Below are 19,338 nucleotides of genomic sequence, written 5' to 3'. Positions count from 1 at the left end.
GTTAAAATGGATTTTAAAGAGAAAGGGAGGGGTCAGTGAAGAGCACCGGAGTTGAGCTTTTTGTCGTCCAGTGTCTTCAGTAGAAAGAGAGAGACAAAAAGAAACGATAAAGCCGATAAATGAAAATGAGGTTGATAATTTTCATTCATCATGCGATTAATTGGTTTATTGTTTATCGCGACAGGCCTAATCAACAGTAAGGTATAATCATGAGAAAAAGCCAAAACCCTCTTTAGTTAGGCAAGCAAAAGATTAACACACACCTGGTTAAATTACCTCATGTTGCAACCACCTGAGAAATTATCAATTTGTGACCAAAGAAACCCCTTTGTGGTTGAACCCTCCTTCGAGATTGAACGGAAGGCAGGAAGCAGCAAGATTGTACATATTGGTCGACAGAAACTATATGAGACTACTTTCTTACTTTAGCCACAGAGTTAGGTTTCTTCTTGCCCCAAGTGCCAATATGAAATGAGGTTTGAATGTTGCTGCCTTTAATGTCCTCCTGAGTGTGAGTCTAAAGACATACATTTCATTTGAAAGGGGGAAACTTGTACACATTTGTGTTTTTTTTCTTATTATAAGTGGCTACAGTCAAACTACCATAGTATTGTCTACTGTACTATGTTGGCACAAGTAATGTAGCATGACTCAGCTGTATTTCCAGTAGGGGCATAGGTTAGTCATGTTTGAGCACAAGAACATACAAAACCAGTTTACTGATCTGAGCATTGAAAAATAAACAAAGAACCAAGATAAAGCATGCATTCATCTATTCTACATTCTACCTTCATTGATTAGCCATAACATTATGACCATCTGTGGAGAAAAATGGTTAATTCTGAAGGTTTCAGGAAGCGACAAAATCCACATTGCGATGACTAAACATATGGATCTTAGTATCTCAACAACTGAGGGTTTTGTGGAGTATTTCTGTTCTGCAGCGATCAGCAATGACCAAAAATGATCAGAGGAAGGAAAACTGGTGATCTGCTGAGTCGAAAGTAGTCAAGGCTCACTGGTACATGAAGCAAAGGCTCAAATTGATGAAAACAGTTCAGAGTGAGAGGCGTCAGAATACACAGAGAATGGCAGCTTTGTTATAGCTGCAAAACTACGGGCTTGACCAGTGGATTATATTTTTCTTATGCAGCACAAGGAAGGTCAGGTTTGTGCGGATCGTTCACCTGAGGGAAGACATAGCAGCAGGAGGTTCTAAGAAATAAAAAAAGTCAGTCCAGTGGAAGCCATGTTCTGCTGGAAAACCTTGGATCCTGCCAATTATACGTTTGTTGCTATGACAAATACAATTAAGTTAAAAAGTGTTGACCCCACCCCTTCAAGGTATCAGCATTCCTTAATGGCAGTGGCTTTTGCCAGAAGGATAACGGGCCCCACAATAGTAAAAAAAAAAATATATATAAAGAATTAAGATCAGTTTTAAGTGAAACAACCACATATTTGTGGAAATTATTAGGACTGAGCTTTCAAGACCGTAGACTGATTGAGCAACTGTGCTGGACACACAAACGAAGGACACTGCATCTTATACAAGGGTGGGTCATAATGTTATGGCTAGTAAGTGTATTTTTTATAAGCAGTTTATTATGTTCATAATACATTTAAAACACAGTTTACAAGGGCTTGTTTTTCTTCTATATGCTATTTACAGCATTTTTTGGGCAGGCTAAATCTAATTTTATATATGTTGATGTTAAAATATAATGTTGGCGTTTTCTCGTAAATTAAAGGGATATATTTGTTTTAGCAAATGAAACAGAATTTTAGGATTTTTCCACTAATTTTATTTATTATTGTACAACTGTCAGCATATACAACTTTTTTCTGTAACCAATTTCTGACTCTGTTTTAAAAACAAAACCAAGTAGAACTACCCAACTCATTCAGGCACACTAATGGGAGTTCAACTAGAAGTGAAGGGTATTCATGAAAAACTGACATGAAAGTGGTGCTAACTTTAGAACTGCACTGTCACTGCAGGTAACTCTGTTGAGTTATAAACGCTGCCTAAATATCTACACTATAAATAAAGGATGAATGAATGAATCTGTGTGTAAACAAGATAAAGACAATAACATGCAGGTAAGACTTGTCTGCCTTACCTTCTTAATGTCCTCAATACATTTAATGATGTAACTACGTTTCACAGCCTCCTTGACAGCATAGGCGTCGCTCAAAATCCCCAGGTGTTCCTCCAGCGCCTGCTGAACGAGGCTGGTTGGCAGTGTGGGGAGGTGGGCCAGCTCCCAAAGCACCTCCAGCACCTAAGCAGGCACACAAAAACACAAGATGCTCTAGAATTAGAGAAGCACTTTCAGAATTAAACCTGAAATGGTTACTTGAAGGAGATGATTGCTTTTCTATGTTAAGATGCCAGAGAATTTGCTATATGTAGAAAAAACAGAATTCAGATGGTAATGAAACAACTAGAAAGTTCCTGGAGAAACTATGAGGGGGACAGCCACGTCGCAGCCATGTTAAATTTTTGATTTGACAGTACTGTGTGTTGGGGTACACTCTCAGCCACCAACACAATAAAACTGGTTCATGCATTCGTCACGTCTAGACTGGACTATTGCAATGGTTTGTTATCTGGGTGTCTAAATACTGCTTGAAAAAGTCTTCAGCTAATCCAAAATGCTGCAGCCAGAGTCTTAACTGGAGTTAGTAGGAGAGATTATATCTCTCCAGTTTTAGCTTCTCTCCATTGGCTCCCTGTCAAATTCAGAATAGAATTCAAAATCCTACTTCTAACCTACAAAGCTCTCAACATCCTAGCTCCATCTTATATTACAGATCTTATTGCTCTATACTTTCCTAACAGAGCACTTCACTCTCAGACTGCAGGCTTACTTGTGGTTCCTAGAGTTTCCAAAAGCAGAATGGGAGGAAGATCTTTCAGTTCTCAGGTTCCTCTCTTGTGGATCCAACTTCCAGTTTCTGTCCATGAGGCTGACACATTGTCCAGTTTTAAGACTGGACGTAAGATTTTCCTTTTTGATAAATCTTAGTTAGGGTTTGCTTGCTATGCTGCTATAGGCTTAGACTACTACTTTGATATTATTTCTAACTTAACTTGTGATTCTCGACCTGCCATTGTGTTTCAGTTCAGTTGATTTATATAGCGCCAAATCACAAAAAAATTGTCTCAGGGCACTTTACAGGAACATTCACAAACATAAAAGCCAATTAGTAAAGTTCTCTATCTAAGGAATCCAGCAGACAAGATGAATCTTGGCTTCGTTGCAGTCTTCCATCCTGAGCAAGCACAGTGGCAACAGTGGAAAGGAAAAACTCCCTTTTAAAAGGAAGAAACCTCCAGCAGAACCAGGCTCAGGACAAGCGGCCATCTGCTTTGACCAGCTGGTTTAAGAGGATAGCATCTGTTCCTCCTTCCTGTTCCTCTCAAACCAGCCGGTCGAAGCAGATGACTGCTTGTCCTGAGCCTGGTTCTGCTGGAGGTTTCTTCCTCATGAGGGAGTTTTTCCTTTCCACTGTCGCCTTCATGCTTGCTCAAGATGAGAGTTCTGTGATGGAGTTAAACTCAAAGCAGTCTGCTCCTCAGATTAAACAGTGTTCTTATTTTTTATGTACCAGTATATGTAAATGTTTCTGTTCACTGCCCTGAGATGACTTCTGTTATGACTTGGCACTATATAAATAAACTGAACTGAATTGAATACACTAAATTTCAGCTCAATATGTGTAAAAATAGCTGCGTTAAAGCCATTTAAATGTAGTTTTTGTAGCCATATTGGATGTTTTATTTGAATTCAGTCTTTAATGGGCATTGCTCTCAGCTACCAACGCAATAAATTTCAGTTTAATATCTCTAAAAATGACTGATTTATAGCACTTTTCCTTTTTAGCTCAGGCAGCCATCTTGGAGTTTTGAGTTGCAATCAGATTAGGGATTGTTTTCAGCCAAATTTCAGCTAAAAAATTCTAAAAACAGCTGAGTTATATCTATTTGAAATTAGCTTTGGTGGCCATCTTGCATTTTTAGATTTGGATTCAGATTATGTTGTGCATCGCTGTCATGTACCACCACACCAAATTTCAGCTCAATATATTTTAAAATAGCTGAGTTTTTGTGTTTGTCCCCCTTTTAGCTAAGGTGGCCATCTTGGATTTTTAATTTGCATTAGGAATGTACAACAATTCGCTTTCGAAATGCCAGTAAAAGTAATAGCACACTTCACAGTGTCGAGCTGGTCGTTTTGATGTAACATTTGTGGGGGTTCACATTGCGGTTCAAGCCGCATTAAAGTTAATCGAAGAGTTAAGACCCTTTTCAGGTGGATAATAACAGGTGGCTGCCTTCAGGCAGTCCCCAACAAATAAACCCAACAAACCTTTCCTGTTGTAGTTTCAGAGCGAGCTTCCCGGCCTATTCTCCCAATCAGACTGAGCAGCTTTTGCCTAACACGATCACTCTCCACTTCCCAGCTCTGAAAAAAAAAATAAAAAACTTCATCAAAATGCACATTTAAAGAACACTTCTCGGTTTCAAACGTCTAATCGATCAAAATGTCACCTTTTGAATCAGAACGAAGAGGTGGGTTAGCTGGTCAAAGTTGAATTTCACAGCAGCAGCAGCAATAATTGTATGAATGTTTTCTATCACAGTTGATGATTGGCCCGCCTGAAAAGCCCACACAAAAATCAATACACCCACTCGTGGCAGGGCTCCTAGTACAATTGTACCATTTATCATATTTTCAGACAAACTTATTAATCATTTTGTTTTTACTTGTATTTTCCAGATCTTGGTGAGTTCATCCAATGAGAGTTTACTCCCAAGAAGTTCAATGATTCCCTTAATCCTTTCACAGTACTGCGCTTGATCAATGTTACCTGAAACACAAAGTATTTTAGGCACCATGCATGATCAAACCTAAACCAAAATAAATTTACTGCTTTGTGCTAATTTCAGATTTATGACAGAAGTGACATGCTATCTGTTAGCTGGGCACCTTATAGTTTGTAAAGGTCAAGCAGAAACAGTCTGTATAATGTCTTACCTTCTAGCGCTATTGACAGAACTGAATTCTCCACAAGCCAGTCGAGCAGTTTATCCGTGTCAATGGCGTTCTTCACAGTTTTTGACACGGTGCTCTCTTCTATTAGCTTTGTCACCTGCCGGAAATGGACATATTAAAAACAAAGTGACACAACGCCTCAATAAAAACAACACAGGACACCTCAGAAACCACAAATCTGACCTCTTTCAGGGAGTTCATCTTGGTGGAGAAGTGAGGGGTTTTGAGCATTCGCAGCAGCGTGTCTAGCCGCAGGTCATCTACAACAGTGACCAATTCCCTCTGGAACCTCATGCACAGCAGCTTGATGGCCGACAGCAGGTCTGGGATACTCACTAGACGCTGGAGGTGAAGGACAATTCACTAATTTATAACATCTTTGTGTCACAACTACTCTAACTTATTACAACATGACCCACATTTATGGTCCTTGTCATTGTTTATTGTCACTGTAGTTTTCCTGAAAGAGTCTGCAAATAAAGCTTTTGGTTTCATTTGTCTCTTGAGCAGTCCGAGTTACTCATCAAGTAGTCTTTTATTGCTTTGGCATCCCTGCGCATGTAGCCATTTTAACTGTACCTTCTGACCAGTCATGTGACTTTATTACTCAAAACACTCAAAGAGAGATAAACCGAAGCCCTACCTTATCTTTAAGGTCCTTTTCCTCTAGGTTCTGCACATATGTGATGGTCTTGTGTATGACCGGATCGAGCATGGGCTTGAGAAGAAAAACAAACAACAACAACATAAAACTTTGGTAATTTATGTTGGGAAAAAGGCCACTGGAGTAGCAAAAGTTGTAAGAATACACCAAATTAAAATAGAACAGAAAGCAGAATGGGGGATAAGGGTCATGTTAAGAAACAGCTGATTGTTCTAACTTCTGAACAAAACTGAATGGAAAAGCTAAATTAACTTGCAGGCACAAAAACACATTAGAGATTACCAAACTTAAAAAAAGCAAAAACATAATAAGACTCAAAACTCAAGAGCTAAAGCTACTGATGTACCGATGTCTATCTTTGTATGATTGTCTTGTCTTGCCATGTAAACTCAGGTAATTCTTTTAGGTCACATTTACTGTTTGCCTCAAATGTTAAAGTTAAAGTTGGTTTTAGGAAAAGCACCGAGTGTCCTTAATGTAAAATCACTAGTGTGACTGCGGGCTTACCTGGACAAGGCTGGAGTTTAAGTACTCAGCACAAACACCAAGAGGCTGTACCAGAGCTGATACACACTGAAAGCAGAAAGAAAAGGACTAATTATACACGTAAAACATAACAAAAAGGTAATTAACCTTTGAATACAAGCTGTGGTCATTTTAAACATAAGCCGCATCTAATGACATACAATGGTGTTCTTGATCACAGTTGACAAGACGTCACCTGTCAATCAATCCAGCAGGCTCGTCAGCAACTGACCAATCGGTCATCGCAATTTCTCCCAAAGTGAAACGCCCCTTACCTGCAGGAGCTGCACCCCATTTTCCTCCGAAAACATTGTCGGGGTTTTGCATTACAAAGGCTTTGTGGTCAGAGAGATTTTGTGAAAAATAATTTAAAAAAAAAGGTTAAATGTCGTCATTGGTGGTGTCACATGTAATTCAGACACGTGTTACCCCGAGTGTTTAGAGAGTGGAATACAGATTAGACCGCCCAAACCTAAACCGAGTCTGGAAAAATGTAAAAGATGGATAAAGCCCCGCGGCCGATCTCATGAGCAGCTGAATAAAACAGTGATAAACGGGAACGACATGTTCATCTGTACAAAGGTAACTGCAAGTAAATCCTCCATTCTGGTCATAATTACATTGTATGCTTAATGGTTAAATTTAAGGTTAATGCTTAAAGCTAGTTGTGCTTTGTTTTGTGTGTTTTATATGTAAATATATGTTGCAACTTCTGGTTGTACAAGTTTAGTCTTTGTGTGCTATGATCAGTTAACACCAAACTGATTTTGCACAAAGTGTTTGATAAGTTGTGTAAAGTAAAATGTACACTAATGGTACATACTGAATTTCACGGTAAATTCTTGCACTGCGATGTTCAGCAGCATGAAAACATCTACTGCAGTAATTATTCAAAGTTATTAGGTAGTACATTTGAACATTGGCTGATAAGGCAAGAACGCCTCACCACACGGTAACACAATGAGCTATCCTTTGTTTTTGTTTGTCGGAGACTAGCTCATCCCGGGTTACATATCCACGTGGACGATGCAATCTTACATTTCGCGTCATGTCAATCGCATGTGTTAGGGAGACGGGGTTAACAAATATGCAGGTTAGTTCAGGACTAACTGTAATCATTTTCTTTCGGTGCAGTCTTGTCATATCTTCCTCATCGCACGTCTGTGATCAGCTCCTTCTCCTCCATTTTCCACTATGCACCGAGTAACCCTAAACCTCCTCTTGACTTCCTGCCCAGAGCTGACCATGACAAAGCATCTTCTGAGAGTGGGTAGAGGAAGGAGCTTCTCTCAATATTTTTTTCTCCTTTCACTTTCAGTCTCTGCCATGTTTAGGTCAGATATCTTAACAGCTAACCGCTGAGGTCTTGCTGTTCCCAAAAAGTGCTACATTAGTCAGTAATGACTTGTTGCCTTCCGAATATGCTAATGATCGAGAGAGAGAATGTGTGCAGTGAATCAATGGCTATGCTCTGCGGCAGTTCCGGCCAGGTTCAACTAAAGGAAGCATCAGAACAAGGATGCCTCAGAACATATAAAACAACAGGGCGTTTCAACCATCACACACCAGGAGGATGCCAGAGTGTGTCTGTGAGTGTTACAGAGAGGCCAGGGGTAAAAAGAGACACATTCAGCGTCCTGCAACTGAACGCAGTGGCAGTAAACATGTTGACCCTGCATAGGCTGTCAACAGTGCCTCTCCCCCCATGACGGGAACAGCAAATATTTCAACTGACCCGGCTAGATAAATGACAAAAAGCAAGCAACAAGGAGGCTTATTCTTACAGCAATCTCAATATCCTCGGAGTTGAGTTTAGTTTGGATGGCAGTGAATCCTCCCAGCTCTCCAAACTTTACCACAAAAAAGGAGAAAAACACAGAATCAAACAAGGAAACGCTGATAGACGTACATGTTTATGGCAAATAACGAATCCAGTACTTACTCGATTAACCAAATCAACCAGCCAACCATGAGGTTCCTGAAAGAGAAAATAAAGCACGTCTTCAGCAGATTTATTCAACAACAGCAGATTCTCACTGACACATTAAGTTTTTTCCAACAGCTGCTGCGTGTCAGTCACATGTTTTCCTGAGCCTAGCAGCTCTGTCACACAATGCTGAGGATGAAAAACTTGCTCACTTGTCCGTGAACTTCATTGTGATCCATAAACACCAACTAATAAGGAAGAGGGTATATAAATACAGGTGCAGCTTTACAGATCTAAGTGTGTCTGGATGAACTGGCACACGGACAACACAGCAGCAGCACTTTACAGCGAATGATGAGCACGAGGATAAAACGGCGTTTCTTACTTTCTGATAGGTGTTGCTAGGAGAGACAGCAAACATGTTGGCTTCGTCTCCAAAAACTTCAGCCCAGTTCCTCTGACATGCCTTCATCCGGTTTTTAAAATGGTACTCGTTATCAGGATTTAGGGCCTGTTTGTTCACAGTAACAAAAACATGGAGTAATTCTATGAAATTGCCATTTCTGGAACACTGAACGAACACGTTTAACAAATGAATGTAAAGACAATGATTTACACACCATAGTCAGGACTCCCATCAAGTTTACAGGTACAGGGTCCTGCTTCACCCTCTCAGCAACCAGCTCCACCAGCAGCATGAGCATGTTGTAGATGCCCTCGTGGATCTCTGTGCCCCACTTGTGCACAGCGCTGCTGGTCAACAACTGAGACAGACATGAAGAAAGTCAGGCAATGCATCTTGGGAGAATAAACCATTTTCTGACTGTAAGGCAGGGGTTCTTAATCTTTTTGGGTTCAGGGAGTCCCTACAGGGGAGAAAATGTTTCAGGGATACCCTCATGTTTATTAAATAATTTTCTTCAATTTGTCTCTTTAGGAAATATTTGTGTATCATAAATACTTAAGGCAGCATAGTGGTGTAACTGGTAGAGCTGCTGCCTCTCAGCGAGCAGATCCCTGGTTCAAATCCCGGTCCAAGGACCTTTTTGGGTGGAGTTCGCATGTTCTCTCTGTGCATGTGTGGGTTTTCTCCGGGTACTCCGGTGATGGACTGGAAACCAGTCCAGGGTGTACCCCGCCCCTCGCACAGTGATTTTTGGACATGGGCACTGGCGACCCCATGACCCAAAATGAAAAAAACGGATAAAAAGATAATGGATGGATAAATACTTAAGACCAGTTCTTTAATAGTGTTAATACAATTTTTCTACTTTTAAACATGGGAGATTTTTCATTCAAGACAATTAAATTATTTTTTTTCTTTCAGCTGCCCCCTGCGTTAGGGGTCACCACATCGCATGAAGACTTGGCAGTTATTTTTACATCGGATGTCCTTCCTGACTCAACCACAGACCACCGAGCTACCACAGCCTCTGTGTGGAGCAGAGAGCTGCTATCTAGGACACCCGGAGGAGCAGATGGTGGGGGTTAAGGGCCTTGCTCAAGGGCCCAGAGTGGGACGAATGAGGGTGGGGGCAGGTATGCGTGCCTCACCTACCCCACCCACATTTTTGATGTTGTCGGTACCAGGGTTTGAACCGGATCACAGGTCCACCTTCTCTAACCTCTGCGCCACCAATCCACCTCATTCAAGACAATTAATAAAATTTTTATTTCAACTTCCAAAACTTACAGTTTTGTGAAAATTGACAGGATCAAAAACCACTTTAAAACTTTACCTATTCACTTAATAAACATAATAAATGTATCGACACTTCTTCAAATTATTACATAAAACTACATAGAACTGAACAGAATCATAACAGCAGTAGTGACACCAAGTAACAGAGCTTCATTTGTAAACTGATCAATGCTAGAATGCAAATAGCAGGCGGGGGGGTCTGGGGGTCCTCCCCCCCCAATTTTTTTTTAAGTAGATGTGATTTCCAGTATTTTGGTGTATTTTAACAGCTTGCTAAAAAAATAAAAAATAAAGTATATACATACATACATACATACATACGTGCGTGTATATATATATATATATATTTTTTTTTTTTTTTCGGAGCTGGGGGGGGGGTGCTGGACCCCCAAGCACTGACTCGCGGACCCTTGGGGGTCCGGGGACCCAGTTTGAGAACCACTGGTCCAGAGGACCTGAAATAAATATTGTTGGATTTTCACCAGGATTATTGAGCATGAACTTTGAAGACTACCTGTAGAAGTTTGTTCAAGGCAAAAGATTTTCTTTGTTATTATGTCTGCCTTCCATAAACAATAAATGTGAAATAATGTTCTTTATATTGAAAATTTTTTTTGTTTAATTGAGATTTTTATCTTTTGAAAAAATGCATAAATAACAGAGCCTGGAAACATAATTTTATTAATTTTTTTTCCCCATATTTATCCAAAGTGGGAAAAATACTAAAACCTGCATAATTTATCAAAATTTGCAAGACTTTATAGAAACTTTGTCACTGTTTCTTTATCACTCACCTTTTTAAAGGCCTCGGGCATGCAGCGATCCATAAACCGTTTGCAGTTTTCATCAGCATCCGCAAGACCTGAACAAAAGAAAGATGATCCAGCTCTAAACTTGGAGAAGACATTTGTCTGTCAAACAAGTAGACGACGTGTGACAAAGACTTCACAATAACAACAGATGAAAATCACTCGGTGATCCATGTCACCCACGTGATTACACAGACTCAGTTTAGGATCTTGAAAACAAACAAACACACAAGATCTTACCGTGCCGAGCAAGGCAGGTGGAGGCGATGAGACACTTGCCCAGGGACTCCTCTCGCTTGTAAGGTATGGACCAGTGGTCAGTGAAGACTCGACTCTCCAGCTCATACAGGTTGGTGGTGGGAAACTCCATGCTGCCTCCCGAGCAGTTCCCATTTTCATCATTGCTTCGCTGTAACATGCAGAGAGGATAAATTTATTACCTACAGTAACGCACAAGGTGACTTTATTCCACTCAGCTTTTGTTTTTCATCACAGTGACTGTCCTCTGTGCGACGCTGGGATAATGCTAATGGCCTCTGGTAATGATAATGTCAAACAGGACGTTGTTTGATTCCTTTCCTCCCTCTGTGGGCGCAGCAACAGCAGGAAAAGTGTGTCCTCTCCACTGCCATCTGCCCTTCATCTCTGCATGAACTCCATGCCTTTTACGAACACTTGGCCTGATTGACTTGAACGACTCTAAAGGGCTGACATCTGTGATGCCGAGTGTGAGAACAAGAGCAGTTTAATGAACAACCTACTGCATGACATGATGCTGTCCTGTCAGCTGCACAACAACCTGGACATTTTCAGCTATCGTAACTGAGCAAATAAAAAGAGAAGTTTAAAATTCAATCGATATGTTGTTTACGGCTTCTTTCCCTTTCGGATGCTCCACTCTGCAGGGGCTGCCACAGCAACACATGCATATGCAGATGTACGTGTCTGACTTCAGCTTTATAACTTGAACCCCTCACTCACTGCTCTTTGAATTGAGAAAGCTTCTCGAATGAGGAGCGAAACGTCTTATGTTACAAGTAAAGTCCAGTTGTTTTTGTCTTGAACTTTTTTTAACTGACCATGTCCTGGATGACTGAGGATCTTCACCAGCGTATTTACCTCGTAACACTGGTTACATATTCACAAAGTCTGTATATTTAAGCATAAACTGCAGAGCTCCCTGCCTTGAAACAGCACTGCCCAGTGCAAACGTATTTAAGCACATCTGGATCAACTGCTTACAGTAAGTTTGCACCTTAACTGTGTTACTGAACGAAGTTGCTTTGATTTGAAAGTCCCCACCCCCAGATTAATTTCTAAATCCATTATAAATGAGCAAAACTATTACTGTCCATTTTGTCAGTGGGCACTACAGTGATTAAATATTAACACAGAAAAACGAAGTTAAGCCAAGTCTCACCACTTGGAGTACATACCCTCGATGTTTTAGATTGGGTTCAATGTGTTCAGAACATGCTTTCCGGTACTGATACGAGTGTGATACGAGGTGATACACTTAGCATTAGGTCTATCAAGAGGAAGAGGAGCAGGGAGGAGAGGGAAGGAAAAAGCATCGTATTTCATCTCTTCCCTTTCTAAGAAAATTAGATATGACAAGCAGATGGATGAGAGGTAGGAAAGTGGGAGGACGGATGAATATAGACATTAGAAAAACGAGATGGGAGAATATATATGAAAAAAATACATTGCAATTCTGGTAGAGTTACCAAATCACAACAATAATTTAGGCGCAAGCACAATCTGATTAGTTTCAATTTGCCAACAAGAGAAAAAGGACATTTTCATGACACCACATACAGAAACTCTCCGATACTGCCATTGAACCGTTACCAAAGCTGGAAAGTTTCGAGATTTAAAAGCATGTGACCAATGTGCAGAATGTACACGTGTGGGGTTGAGCTGGATAACTGGGTAACTCAGCACCGCTCTGTTACTGTGGGCTTGCAACCCTCCTGGGAACCCCTGCAGAAACCTCCAATGTGCTGGTGAGTCTGGGAGACTATATTTAGGAACATAACACGAGTCACAAGCCAACACCAGGCATCTAAAACATAAATACAGAAAACATGGAAGGAGGAAAAGGGTAATACACGTTAACCTTTATACTGCAAACATGTTTCATAGCATGAGAAGTGAATAGTTGCGTTTCCAGGTCTCACAAAAAATATTTAAATTCTTTTTATCAGGGTCTCACTTACAGATGTACTGGTATATACAAGATATTACTATAATAGCCTACTTTGAATTGATACAGTAATGAAAACGTAAAAAGAGAAAACAGGCGTGACGTAAATTACAGACAGTGGCTACAGGTTTATTTGGGTATATTCTGTTCAGGTACAATCACAATAAGTTCATCAAAGTGACATAACAGGAACTTAAACCTTCTAGGAAGTCAAAGGATCACCGACTTTTAAAACGAGTATTGATTTGGGCGAGACCAGCAGCGTTTTTGACAGAGAAACTGGTTTGAGGTCAAGCTGCTAAAGATAAGCACAGAGCCTCTTGATTTCCTCCAGGAGCTGGTCAAAGCAACCCAGCTGTGTATAGACAGGAACCTACGTGAGGCCAGTTTAATTTAGTTTCAGCACCACATAAACAAACCTGACTGAGAAGTTCAGAGCTAGTTGATAAAAACTGTCAAACGTTAATGACACTTCCTAAAAAAGCTCAAATCCTCCAATACAGATTGATTACCGGTAGTTATTATTAACGTCAGAGATAACACAACATTCTGACAATATATTCAAAATATTAATCAAAATGGACACTTTGCCTAAAGAAGGGGCATCCAGTCCTGGTCCTTGAGGGCCAGTGTAAAGGCTTCTTTGCTTCAACACACATAACTTTAATAAATGATGAATGGTAAATGGACTGTACTTGTATAGCTCCTTTCTATCTTATCAAGATACTCAAACTGCTTTACACTACAATCTGTGCCCTCATCATTTCAGGTGTCTCGTGTAAATTAACCCTGAGGTTGAATTTACTATTCATACAGCACTCTACTAGATCTCTACAAAGACTAATCAGTGCTTTATTACATTCATACACTGATGGGGCACACGTCAGAGGCTATGATGGGTTCAGTGTCTTGCCCAGGGACACTTCGGCATGTGACTGCTGGTGGAATCGAACCCCCGACCCTTGGAGGACGACTGCTCTAACCACTCAGCCACAGCCGCCAATAAATGGGCAATGAACAAGTTTCTGCAGAACTTGAAAAGGTCAATCACTGAATGAGGTGTGTTGGAGCAGACTAGTAAAACATGCAGGGTGGCGGCCCTCAGGGACCAGGATTGGGCACCCCTGATGTGAAGCAAGTGCATCTTCATTTAAGGTAAAATTCCAGGCAGGAGAGCTGGGCACAGACAGACTATTCCTTATGGCAGCTAGCCCAATCATGCAAATAATCTTCAACAGGCCAGACAACAATCAGCAGGTTAACAAAGAAATCTGACCACGATAAATGAGAGTTTCCTTTCAGATTGCCGTAATAATCCACCAGTGATGCTTCTGAGCTCCCACTGCTGGTACAAAAGTACTGGCGCGATTCACTCTCCACTAACCTAGCTAGCCAGGCTAGCTTCTAAGTTTAAATGGCAGATAAGTTTAAATGGTCATTATTTAAGCACATAGCCGTATTATTTACGATTCGCTTTCATATCACAATGAAGTAACGACTTGTCCTGTTCTGTAAGACCGGAGAATATTCAACCTTCGGCTCTGACAGCTCACGTTGGGCTACTGCATGTAGCTCTGACTGAAGCTGCTAAGTTTGGCTAGTTAAATGGGCGAGCCCAGTCCATGTTGCTTGTTGAAAGTATTATTTCCTCATCAGCTCCTGTTGAAAGTCATGTTCTTACCTCGCTATCCACCACGTCGTGATATGCTGGAGGGGGATCAAACCCACCAGTCCCAGTCCGCCCGCTACTTTCTCCGTCTCCACTCGAGCCCAAGCCGGTGGAAGGCCCACTCTCCATCGGTTCATATCCATACCCGAGTCCGGGGCTTTCGTTCGTCAGGAGCGCCACTGCCTCGTTGATGTCATTCTTTGCCAGCCGGAGAGCTTTTCGAATCACGTCAGGATCTGGGAAGCCCATACAGAGGAGCGTCGTTATGTGCTGCTCCTCTTCGGTCTCCATTTTTGGGGTGTCCGCGTGTCTCAGACTAATAGTAACCCGGTGTTCGGCGCAGCCCTGTAGCTGTGTACGCCGCCATGTTTACAGTCCGCCGCCGCAGCTAGCCGGTCACGACGATTTGCTGCTCCCAGAACAGCGCCGACACTGGTGTTGAGGCGAAATCTGCATCCGAAGAACCGCAGGCTGCCGGCGGGAGCGCGCACACCAAGTACAGGTATAACAGATTTACTGATTTGATTTGATATTAAGATAAGACAAGACAAGACAAGATAAGATAGAACTTTATTGATCTTGCATGAAATTGTTGTGCCAGAGTTTCAATGCAACGTAACAAGGAATCACAAAGATATAAAAAAATCAACAGAGAGAATTAAAAAAAAAAAAAAAAAAATAGAGAATGTAAAAAATATCAACAATTAAGGTCTTAAGCAGGTCAGGTGCAGACAGAAACATTAAAGTGTTTATTGTAGTGCAGGATTAATTTTATTGTCCTATAGGGGGAGGAGGGAGGGGGGATAATATGAGGTAATAATTATATTAACTTCTAGTTCAGCCATAAAGTGAAGCACGCGCGCACACACACACACACACACACACAGAAGTTGAAAAAGTTATTAATAAATAACAATTCCTTAATAAAACAAATTATTGTAAATCATCTTGAAACTCTTATTGTATTTCATTTGTATAGCATTTCAAAAACAGTTTACTCTGGAAATTTCTAAACTTATTGTTAAATTATTTTACTCGGTAGGAATCAGGCTTCTATGACAGAGTATTAGGACCACGTTAAGAAAAAAAATTATATTATGAAGGAGAATAAAGTCATAGTATTACGAGAATAAAGCTGTACGACAATAAAGTCATAAAATTACAAGAATTAAATCGTAATATTACGAGAATAAAGTCGTACGAGAACAATGTTGAAATATTACGAGAATAAAGTCATAGTATTATGAGAATAAACTTGTAATATTATCAGAAAAAAAGTTGTAGTATTATAGAAGTCCGACACAACAAAGCAGTCTTACAACTGTGGTAAAATGATTCAAGGATTCAGGAATTCAAGGTTCTTTATTGTCATTCACATCACATGTGGTACATGAGGTGGAATGAAACTATGTACACAGGGTTACAGTTACATCCAACAAAAATGCAAATTGTAAAGAAAAACAGTAGTAAGATCCAAGACATGAACTAAGAAATATGCTAAACCAAGAATACACTAAGCACTAAACTAAGAATACACTAAATAAACTAAACTTATAATTAGGGGAGTGGTGGCGCAGAGGTTAGAGAGGTGGGCTTGTGATCCGAAGATCGCCGGTTCACGCCCCGGCCCCGACAACATCAAAAATTGTGGGTGGGGTAGGTGAAACACCCACACTTGCCCCCACCCTCATTCGCCCCACTCTGGGCCCATGAGCAAGGCCCTTAACCCCCACCATGTGCTCCCTAAAAAAAAAAAAAAAAACAGGTTTCTCTTGAAAATGAGTTCTCGTGGCTCAATGAGACTAACCTGGATAAATAAAGGCTAAATGAAAAAAAAAAAATAAAAAATAAGAATACACTAAACTAAGAATACACTAAACTAAGAATACACTAAACTAAAAATATAGAATACACTAAGCACTAGTACAAAACAATGCGCCAAACAACAGCAGCACGAACATGAGTCTGTGTGAGCAGACGAGTACGAATGAACACAGGAAAGTGAAATAAATCATTTTTCAGGTCTTGTAAATGAGTCCCTGAGGCTCAATGGGATTAACCTGTCTAACTAAAGGTTGAATAAAAAAAAAAAAAAAAATCAGCAGCATGAGATCAACATCATGGATAGTCAGCAGCACATATCAACAACCAAGTGGCATTACAGTGATTTTTTCAACAGTGTTTTTTTGTCACAGTAATTTTCACATTGATAATCCTAACTAGAGATTCATGAGTCCAACAGCCTCAGGGTAGAAGCTGTTCCTCAGCCTAGTGGTTTTACACTTAATGCTCCTCAACCTTCTGCCTGAGGGGAACAGGACAAAAAGTGTTTGTGCTGGGTGAGTGGGGTCCTTCATGATGTAGGTGGCCCTCTTCCTGCATCTGGAGGTGTAGATGTCTGTGATGGTGAGGAGACAGACTTCTGTGCAGGTGATGACTGTGATAAATGTTAATGTCGGCAGGGGACCCAACGCACTGTGGCATATGGATTCTTATAAATGGTAAATGTACTGCACTTATTTAGCACCTTTCTATCTGATCAAGACACTCAAAGCTCTTTACAACACAATCTGTGTCCTCATTTACCCATTCATACAGCACTCTACTAGATCTCTACAAAGATAAATGAACAAATCATTCTAAAGAGACTAATCAGTGCTTTATCATATGCATACACCGATGGGACACACATTGGAGGCAATGAGGGGTTCAGTGTCTTGCCAAGTGATGTGACTGCTGGTGGATTTGAACCCTCAACTCTTGCATTGGAGGACGACTGCTCTAAACACTCAACCACAGCCGCCCTTTATTCTGATAAAATGAAGCCGTATGACATTGCAATTAATGGCTGCACTGACAGATTTGGTCGTCACATGTGGATGGAGGCATATTTCACAGAGACCTGAGCATGATCGCAGTACTTCATAAACACACTGACTCGCATTGGAGGCTGTCCACAGCAGGTGTAAACTGACCCAGGAACGTATTACAAATTTATTCTCGCAATATTTCAACTTTATTCTCGTACGGCTTTATTCTCGTAATATTTTGACTTTTTTTTCGTAATGTAATTTTTTTCTTAGCGTGGCCCTGTTGTAGGCTTCTAATACTGATACCTGGAAAAAGTACAAATAAATATGTCAGAATTCTGAAATTTTTTTTTTTTTTGAGAATTCTGACTTTTATTTAAAACGTCTGAACTTTTTCTCAGAATTCTGAGGAAAAAGTCAAAATTATGAATTCTGAATTCTCAGAATTTTGAGATTAAAGTCAGAGTTGAGAGGGGAAAAAAACTGCACGGTGGCCCTAATCCTCTTCTGTAAACGTTATCAAATTTGAGTTAAAATTAAATTTGTGCAATGTTTTATTGTTTCCTGTTTGAACTTAAGTAAGTAAAAATTATGTTTTAAATATCAGCCATTTTAAAATGAATATGCAAATTAAATTATTACTAGAAATTTACACAAAAACTGATACAACTGTTTTTGTACCTTTAATGACTCTCACTTGTGGGCACAACAAAAGTTCATTAACATTTAAAAGCACACCCTAAGCGTTTCAATATTAATTTTATTTTATTTCTTTATGGACTATCTGTTAGTGCTTCATGGACCGCCTCGTTTGTAAATGTATATGTACGTGTTCATAAATGTTCTTTTGGCTGGCAGAGTTTTTTAACGTCTTAAATCTTGCCCAATAAGGACAAGGTGTGAAGAGATCTTTTTTGTAATGCCACTATCCTTTCCTCTTGGCTTTGTCCCTTTTTGTATCTAAAAATATTATTCTGAATAGGAATAAGAGGGCCACGCAAATTAGCAGCAGCTTCGTGCCCTACGTCCATCTTTCGGACAACTGTACGTACATGTTCTCGTTGTATCTCAGTGCAATGATAATAAAACTTATTCTGATTCTGATTTATGAGTTTTCTGTAACAATCTTTTTTCTTCTTTTTTCAGCTGCTGTTCGGCGTATTGTTTTTGCTCTACTAGTGCTTAGTGTATTCTTAGTTTAGCACATTTCTTAGTTCATATCTTATATCTTATTGCTGTTTTCTTTACAATTTACACTTTTGGTGGATGTAACTGGGGCCTGTACACAATTTCGTTCCACCACATGTACCACATGTGGTGCGAATGACAAATAAAGAAACCTTAAACTATAAATGTGTTTGGGATGGCTGTTGTGGCATATGGGGGATGGTGCCAGCATAGCAGGACCATGGACGAAGAATCGGGCAGATATGCTAGGCCAACCCCACGCATGTCGCATAACGCGCATCGGATAACAGATGCACGAAGGAGGAGCTAGCTTCGTGCACATGACGTTTCGTGCACATGACGTTTCGTGCACATGACGGTTATGACATGACCAGTCATCATGCGCTGTTGTTGCACATGCGGGCGTAAACGACGCCATCCCAAATATTTTCAGGTCTCTCTTGTAAATGAGTCCTCGAGGCTCAATGGGATTTACCTGTCTAAATAAAGGTTGAATGAAAATGATGCAACCACAGACCACTGGGCTACCACAGCCCTCTGTGTGGAGCGGAGAGCTGCCATCTAGGGCGCCCAGGGTCAGGGAAGCAGATGGTGGGGACTGTTAAGGGCCTTGCTCAAGGGCCCAGAGTGGGGCAAAGGAGGGCGGAGGCAGTGTGGGTGCTTCACACATTTTGATGTTCAAGTTCAAGTAAGTTTTATTGTCATTTGCATCACATGTGGTATATGAGGTGGAATGAAATGTGTACACAAGGGTCCCAGTTACACCCAACAATAG

At 40.5% G+C, this 19,338-nt stretch overlaps 1 protein-coding gene across 1 annotated transcript in view; it reads right to left on the bottom strand.

Annotated features, from left to right (window-relative positions):
- Positions 1-14,996, bottom strand: part of usp24 (ubiquitin specific peptidase 24) — a 46,463-nt gene extending 31,467 nt beyond the window's left edge. Inside the window, exons 1-16 of the mRNA XM_037698222.1 lie at positions 14,578-14,996; positions 10,931-11,099; positions 10,676-10,743; positions 8,800-8,943; positions 8,565-8,690; positions 8,195-8,230; positions 8,037-8,102; positions 6,235-6,300; positions 5,707-5,781; positions 5,247-5,405; positions 5,046-5,160; positions 4,775-4,878; positions 4,559-4,666; positions 4,377-4,472; positions 2,124-2,285; positions 425-517 (exon numbers count right to left, since the gene is read on the bottom strand). Of these exons, the coding sequence (XP_037554150.1) occupies positions 425-517; positions 2,124-2,285; positions 4,377-4,472; positions 4,559-4,666; positions 4,775-4,878; positions 5,046-5,160; positions 5,247-5,405; positions 5,707-5,781; positions 6,235-6,300; positions 8,037-8,102; positions 8,195-8,230; positions 8,565-8,690; positions 8,800-8,943; positions 10,676-10,743; positions 10,931-11,099; positions 14,578-14,856 (1,866 nt within the window). The 5' untranslated portion in view covers positions 14,857-14,996. The remainder of the gene's footprint in view (positions 1-424; positions 518-2,123; positions 2,286-4,376; positions 4,473-4,558; positions 4,667-4,774; positions 4,879-5,045; positions 5,161-5,246; positions 5,406-5,706; positions 5,782-6,234; positions 6,301-8,036; positions 8,103-8,194; positions 8,231-8,564; positions 8,691-8,799; positions 8,944-10,675; positions 10,744-10,930; positions 11,100-14,577) is intronic.
- Positions 14,997-19,338: the final 4,342 nt, after the last annotated feature.

This window comes from Nematolebias whitei, chromosome 3 (assembly GCF_014905685.2).
Source record: "Nematolebias whitei isolate Nwh7 chromosome 3, NemWhi1, whole genome shotgun sequence".
NCBI lineage: Eukaryota > Metazoa > Chordata > Actinopteri > Cyprinodontiformes > Rivulidae > Nematolebias > Nematolebias whitei.
The sequence above is the reverse complement of the archived record's forward strand: the minus strand, read 5'-3'. Positions and strand labels throughout refer to the sequence as shown.